This window comes from Gavialis gangeticus, unplaced genomic scaffold, assembly GCF_001723915.1.
Source record: "Gavialis gangeticus isolate Ggan-Ray unplaced genomic scaffold, GavGan_comp1, whole genome shotgun sequence".
Classification (NCBI taxonomy): Eukaryota; Metazoa; Chordata; order Crocodylia; family Gavialidae; genus Gavialis; species Gavialis gangeticus.
In genome coordinates, this window is record NW_017729019.1 from 13,301,723 (window position 1) to 13,308,502 (window position 6,780).

Consider the following 6,780-nt stretch of genomic DNA (forward strand, 5'->3'; position numbering starts at 1 on the left):
GGACAGGAGGAGCCCCGCTCGCAGTGAAGCCCACCGCCCCGGCCAACACGGGACGTGCAGAGGCCACGCAGGGGGGCATCCCAGCGCAGTGCGGCTCCGTGCCCCGTGCCACTGCCCTGGGCCCTGAGGCAAGGGGGGGGGCCCGGCTGCCCCAGGGCTCCTTTTCAATGGGCCCAGTGCATGGTGCAGGTGGTGGGTCAAGTGGCCAGGAGGAGAGGGTCTGCCAGAGCTGGCTGGCGGTGGAGTGGGGCTGTGGGTTTGAGTCCTGGTGCTGACAGCTTGACCGTTTTAAGCCCCAGGGCGGGTGCCTGGTGCCTGTTTGCTTGCAGGGCAGGCAGCGAGGTGGGTCGAGAGACACGCAGGAAGGGATGCAGTCAGGCTGGCCCATTAGAAGGGTGGTTCAGGACACTGCTGCTGGTGGCAGGGGCTGCGGGTTCAAGTCTCTGCAAGGCTTGAGTCCTCTGGCCCCAACTAGTATGCAACCGACTTCCCCTCCGGCGCTTGCCTAACAGCTGGTGCTCAGAGGTGATCGTGGTTGAAAGCCGGAGGGGACTTGGAGTTGTAGCCCAATTGGATATGTCCTGAGCCACCCGGTGTCTGCCGGGTTTTTTTTTTGGCCTGATTTTGGGGTGCAGGGGCAGAAAAAGCAATTTTCAGAGTGCAAAGAAAATCTTTTCCCACCTCATCTTTTTCTCTTCCTCCCATCACAGCCTTTGCCCATACAACCCAGCCCCTGCCACAGGCACCCACTGAGGAGCAAGGAACCTGAGGACTCCAGCCAGGGGGGCTTGAACCCACCACTTTTGCCACCTAGGGTAGCACCCTTACCACCAGACTACCAGGGAAGGCTGAAAGCTTCTTCGGCCCTGGGCCCCTTGACATGCACAGGCCAGGCCCCTCCCCACAAAAGGGGAAAGACCTGGACCTGAACCCAGGCCTGCAGCACCCACAGGCAGAGGCCCTACACTGTGCACCACAGGCCCTAGCTGGTTCAGGCCCTCACTCCTGGGCCCCTTGACTCTTTCCCTGCGCACACGCACTGGCCCCACTGCAAGGGGAGCCGCAGGAAGGCCGTGGGTCCTGCCTGCCTGGCGGCCAAGGCCCTGTGCTTTCAGGCAGGGCCCATGGGTTTGACTGCACAGGGGCAGCGTCCTCTGGGCCTGGCTTTCACTCTTGCTTGCCCAGCCGCTGCAGGCCAGGGGCCATCGTATTTGCCGTGCGGACAGGACTTGTTCCAGCCGCCGGGGCTCGAGTCCGGAGATGTTGGGCTGGAGGCCGGGCGCTCTGCCTTTGTTTCCCGGCACGGGTTCCCGGCCCAGGACCTGCCTGGAAAGAGCGAAGCTGCACAGCACGTGTCCCTGGGCTGTGGGGAACGGTGATCTCCGGCTGCTCAGCACGGACTACCACAGGGTCCCAGCTCCTGTGCGACCCCAGCCAAGGGGTGCAGACAAGGGGTCGGAGGCCTCCAGCCACAAGGGAATCCGGCCCCAGCCTGCACTTCGCAGCACTCAGCCCCGCGGGGCCCCTGGCTCTCGGGGAGACCCGGGGCTGGGGGCAGCAGCGGCCTCGGGCTGCCCTCGGGGAGCTGGACAGCCGTGTCCTGCAGAGCGCGGATTCATGGGGACCCGGGGCAGGCCGCCTGCCTACATACCCTCCCCGGGGCCCGGCTCAGACCAAGGTCCAGCTGCCTCCAGGCCCCAAAAGGCAAAGGGCTGCGAGCCAGGTGGGCGCTGGGCAACACCCAGACGGAGCAGCCCCCCAGGGCGGCTGTCCTCGTCCTCGTGGAGGGGTCACCGCGCCAGGCCCAGGACGCCGCTCGGCCCCCAGTGAGCTTGTGCCGGGCAAAGGCGCGCAGGAGCCGCGCGAGGGGCAGGCCAGGGGCCCCCGCCGTGGGATGCCCCCTGCAGCCTTGGGGGGCATGCGGGGGAAGCCGGGCACGTGGGAAATGCGGGGGGGAGACGCGAGCCTTGTGCCGAGACCCGGGCGGGCGGGAGCGCGGCGCACCCGCCATGTCCGCAGTATGCACGACACCGGGGCCAGGTCCCGCACACGTGTGCACGCGGGGCGGCATGTGGCAGCGCCCGCAGCACCTGGCCCTTGCCCGTCCCAGCAGTGGCACGGAGTCCGCAGCAGAGTCGGGATCTTCCTACCCGCACCCACGGGCCTCCCCGCAACAGGGGTCGTGGGCTTGGCCTGGCTGCGCACTCACGTCCTCGCCCCGGTCTCTTCCCCGCCCGCGCTTGTGCTGCGGGGCGAGATGTGCTACGAGCGCAGGGAGCATACGCCGTGTTTCCTGGCCCTCTGCCAAACCTGTGGCCTCCCCCCGCCTGACGCCTTGGTAGCAGCACTTAGCGCTGGGCGTGCCGTTGGGTGCCAGTCTTCCCGGGCTGCACCCCTTGGCTGGGGTCGGAGAGGGGAAGGAGAGGGGCAGCAGGGGCCTGGGGCCACCAGGATGGGGATGGAGTGACAGCAGGAATCCAGAGCCCAGCTCTGCTCCGTCTGCCCCAGAGCCCCTGCCCCGCGCCCTGGCGAGCCTGACTGCCCCGCGGCTGCTCCGCACCAGCTCCTCTGTGCTGCCACGGCTGAGGCTGCTCTCCGTGTCCCCATGAGCAGGGAGCAGGCAGCCAGCAGGTCTGGAGCAAGCGCACAGGCCCAGGGGAACAGCAGAGCCCCTTGGTAAGGGCAAGGCCTCTGTGGGACTGTAACCAGACCACGCAGCCCCACGGACGCCACGGAAAAGCTGGCTGGTAGGGTAGAGGCGCTGGGTGTGCAGGCAGCCAGGCCCCAGGAGAGCCCGAGGTCTTCCCCTGTGCAGCTGGAGGAGGGCGTGGGCTCCCCCCCCGGCTGGCTGCGTGGCTCCCGGCGGGCCCAGGCACAGGTGTGCTCTGCGGAGGGAGACGACCGCCACGGCCTGGCTGGGCAGCGCGGCCCCAGCACAGGGCCTGTCTCCGTGGCCCAGCTACCAGCACTAGATGGCGTGCACGGCTTTCAGAAGGCGCGGCAGTGGGCCCAGCACGCCCAGGACCAGCGCAGCTAACCCCCCGTGTGCATGGCTGCGGGGCGCCGCGCACCCCAGCCTGCCGGGGCACAGGCCAGGGGGAGGGCAGCGGGCAGACAGGCAGGAGCCCCGTGCAGAGTCCGTCCAGCTCCCCCGAATCCCAGGAGACGCAGCGCAGGGCGGGCAGCGTCCCAGTGTTGGCCGGCATGGCGGGGGCCCGAGCCCGGCTGCGGTGCCAGCAGGAGCCGGTATTGCATCGTGCAAGGCAGACGGTTGCCTCTGCTGGGCTTTGCTGCTGTGGACCACGAGGCAGGGGCGGCTGCCACGGGCCAGGCACCAACGCGCTGTCATGCCTCCTCCCCGTGGCCCAGGCCCGTGCAGGCACACACAGCTCGCTGGGCTCCCTCCCACCACGCTGCGCCTGCCCTGCCAACGCGCTGTGCTGAGAGGGGCTGCTGGCGCGGGGCCTGGCTGTCAAGCCGAGACCCTGGCCCACGCCAGCTCCCCTCTGTTCCCGGCGCCTCAGCCACCCCCCACCCGCTGTGTTCGCACACCTGGTTGTGTTTAGCTCCTCTCAGGGAGGCGGGGAGCTGGAAACCAGCCCGGGGAGGAACCCGCCTGCCTCTTCCTGCAAAGCCTGCGGGTGCTGGCACCTCGTCCAGGCACTGCAGGGCCCGCTGGCGATGCTGAGGGGCTGGGGCAGCTAGCCATGGGGTCAGGCCCATCCTCACAAGGAGCCGTGTCGCACTGGCAGCCCCTGCGCCAGGGCTGGGCCTGGGGCAGCCTGGGCTCTCGGTGCTGCTTCTGACCTGTGACCCCTCACCTCCGTCCTGTCCTGGCCTCTGCCTGCCTGTGCCCAGGCCCGACTCCTCGGGCTGGGGCTGCCTGTGTGTGCACCATCCGCCCAGCACACAGGCCCTGGCTTGGGCAGGCTTGCCGAGTCCCCGGAGCACCCGCCACAGCACGTGCCCTCCCAGGAGCCTGAGCCCCTCATGGCAACCAGCGGGCATGAACACCCCCTCTCCCGCCTGAGCTTGGGCAGCGCGGGGACGGCATCGCTCTGGAGCCCCGGGTGCAGGGGCATTGGAGCCTGTGCCAGGGCTGCTCAGCAAGCCCGCAGCAGAGCTGAGGCCCATGGGGAGCACTGCGCTCTGTGCCCAGCCGGTCCCCAAGCCCTGGGCACGTGCTGCACCTGAACCCCGTGGAGCTGGCCCACTCCCCGGGGCTGCGCAGCAGCATGACCTGCCCCGCGCCCTGAGCAGGAAGGGGTTAAGGTGCTTGGTGCTGGGCCCACGCTGGAGCCATCTGGATTCGATCAGCAGGGAAGGCGGCCGCGTCCCTCCCCCCGCGACTGTCCAAGCATTCCAGAGCGCTGAGCTGGGGCTGCGCAGATGCTGCCTGGCCCGGCCATGGCGCCCCGGCTCTGCCTGCTCCTCGGCGCGCTCCTGGCGGGTGCGCTGGATGCCCAGCAGCAGCAGTTCATGGAGTACATGGAGAGGCGGCTGGCCGTGCTAGAGGTGCGCGCCCCGGGGTGATGCTGCCCTGCCCTGCACCTGCCCGCGGACCCGGCTCCACAGGGCAGAGCACGCGCTGCAGGGCAGCTTCACGCTGCCGCGCTCCTGCCAGGACCCGGTCGCAGGGGAATGCACGTGGGGGCTGCAGGGGCAGGGGGTTGCAACTCTGGTGCTGGTGGCATCGCGGGGGTACTGTGGGCAGCAGGGGTCCAATGTGTCCCCCACTACCCCCAGGAGCGGATCGCGCAGTGGCACGACCAGAGCAGCCGCTACTCCACTGAGCTGCGCGACTTCAAGAACCAGGTGATCACCATGATGGAGAACATGGAGAAGGAGCGGGAGCGGTTGCACACCGAGGTGGAGACGACGGCGGTGCGCGTGGAGCGCCTGGAGCGCGAGGTGGACTACCTCGAGACACAGAACCCCGCGCCGCCCTGCGTGGAGGTGGACGAGAAGCTGGTGGAGAACCAGGTGGCCACGGCCAAGCAGCGGAAGAATGAGAAGTACGACAAGCTGACAGGTGAGCCGGGCTTGGGGGCAAGCGGCTTGGGGCAGGGACTGCAGGGCCCTGATCCCTGCTGCATCATGCTGCCATCGCAGTGCTTGCCATCCGCCCCGCGCTTGGGCCTGCCTCCTGCCCATGACGCGGTATAGCGCCCAGACTGCCCCGCTGCCACGGCTCTGCCCCAAGGTCCTGTTGGCAGAGCCACTGGGGCAGCGAGTGGGTGCGAGCCCCTGGTTAGCAAGCCGCTGGCGGGAGAAGCACAGGGTCCGCGGGGCCCCGTGCCCGCAGCTCCTCTGCTACAACCAGCCGCTCACCCCGGCGGGCTTCCCTGCTGGGAGATCGCGACTGCCCTCTGTGCGCATATGGGGCCACGGGCAGGCCGTGCCTCAGGGCTCCCTGTACTCTTGCAGACTGCAGCGACACCATCTCCCAGGTCAAGGCCATGAAGATCCTGAAGCGGTTCGGCAGCACTGCCGGGCTCTGGACCAAGGATCCCGTGGGGACCTCGGAGAAGATCTACGTCTTTGACGGCACAGCCAACGACACGGTCTACGTGTTCCCCCGCATGAGGGAGTTCACGCTCTTCTCCGCCACGCGCAAGGCGGCACGGATCAAGCTGCCGCACCCCTGGGTGGGCACGGGGCACCTGGTGTACGGCGGGCACCTCTACTACATCCGGCAGCACGGCACCTTCCAGGTCATCAAGTTCAACCTGGCCAACAAGACCATTGTGGACAGCTCCGTGTTCCCGGCCGAGGAGCAGATCCCCGTGTTTGGCCTCTCTGCCTTCAACTACATCGACGTGGTGGCCGACGAGGAGGGGCTCTGGGCCATCTACGCCACGAAGGAGAATGAGAAGAACATCTGCTTGGCCAAGCTGGACCCCCGCTCGCTGGACATCGAGCAGATGTGGGACACGCCGTGCCCCCGGGAGAATGCCGAGAGCGCCTTCGTGGTGTGCGGGACCCTCTACGTGGTGTACAACACGCGGCTGCCCAGCCGCTCCCGCGTGCAGTGCGTCTTCGACGTCAGCGGCACCCTGAGTTCGGAGGACGCCTCCCTGGTCTACTTCCCCAAGCGCTACGGCTCCCACTCCAGCATGAAGTACAACCCCAAGGAGAGGCACATCTACGCCTGGGACGACGGCTACCAGATCATCTACCGCATGGAGATGAAGAAGAAAACGGAGGTCTGAGGGGCTGGGCCTGGCCGGGGACCTCTGCCCACCTGCAGGCTCTGCGCTGAGCGTCCGGCGCCTCATCCCTGCCGGGATCCCGTGGCAAAACGCCCCCAGCCCCCCCTGCCTTCACCCACGTCTCCGGGGTAGTGTTGCCCCCCGCCGACGCGGCAGATGCTGAGAGCAGCCTGGCAGCGGGAAGGCCGTGCGGGGAGCGCTGCTGGAGCCGGCCTGCGGCCCCGCTGTCGGGCTCCTGCCAGCCACAGCGGCGGTGTAATAAAGGGCTTTCCACTCCTGTAGCTCGCCCACGTGTTCCCTGCATCCCCAGCTGGGGGCCGGGGGCTGCCTCCCCGCTGCCCCGTGGCACGGCTGCCGGCAGCCTGGCGCAGCGCTCTGCCTGAGGGGGTTTCAGCTGCCCCGCGGTGCAGTGCTCCAGCCCGGGAGACTGAGCCCTGTGCCGCCTGGCGAGCATGGCTGGGCGCTGGGCCACCCCAGACCCCTTCCCTGCGCACGTCCGGAGACGGGAGCTCCGTGTTTTGCATCGAGCCGCGCCGAAGGGCGGAAGGGCCCAGCGGGGATTAAGGCC

At 68.6% G+C, this 6,780-nt stretch overlaps 1 protein-coding gene across 1 annotated transcript; it reads left to right on the forward strand.

The window, feature by feature from the left end:
* The first annotated feature begins 4,363 nt into the window (after nt 1–4,363).
* Nucleotides 4,364–6,493, forward strand: OLFML3 (olfactomedin like 3). The gene is made up of 3 exons (XM_019514104.1): nt 4,364–4,515; nt 4,747–5,032; nt 5,428–6,493. The coding sequence occupies exons 1-3, from the start codon at nt 4,390–4,392 to the stop codon at nt 6,210–6,212; spliced, it is 1,197 nt and encodes a 398-aa protein (XP_019369649.1). The 5' UTR covers nt 4,364–4,389; the 3' UTR covers nt 6,213–6,493.
* The last annotated feature ends 287 nt before the right edge of the window (nt 6,494–6,780 follow it).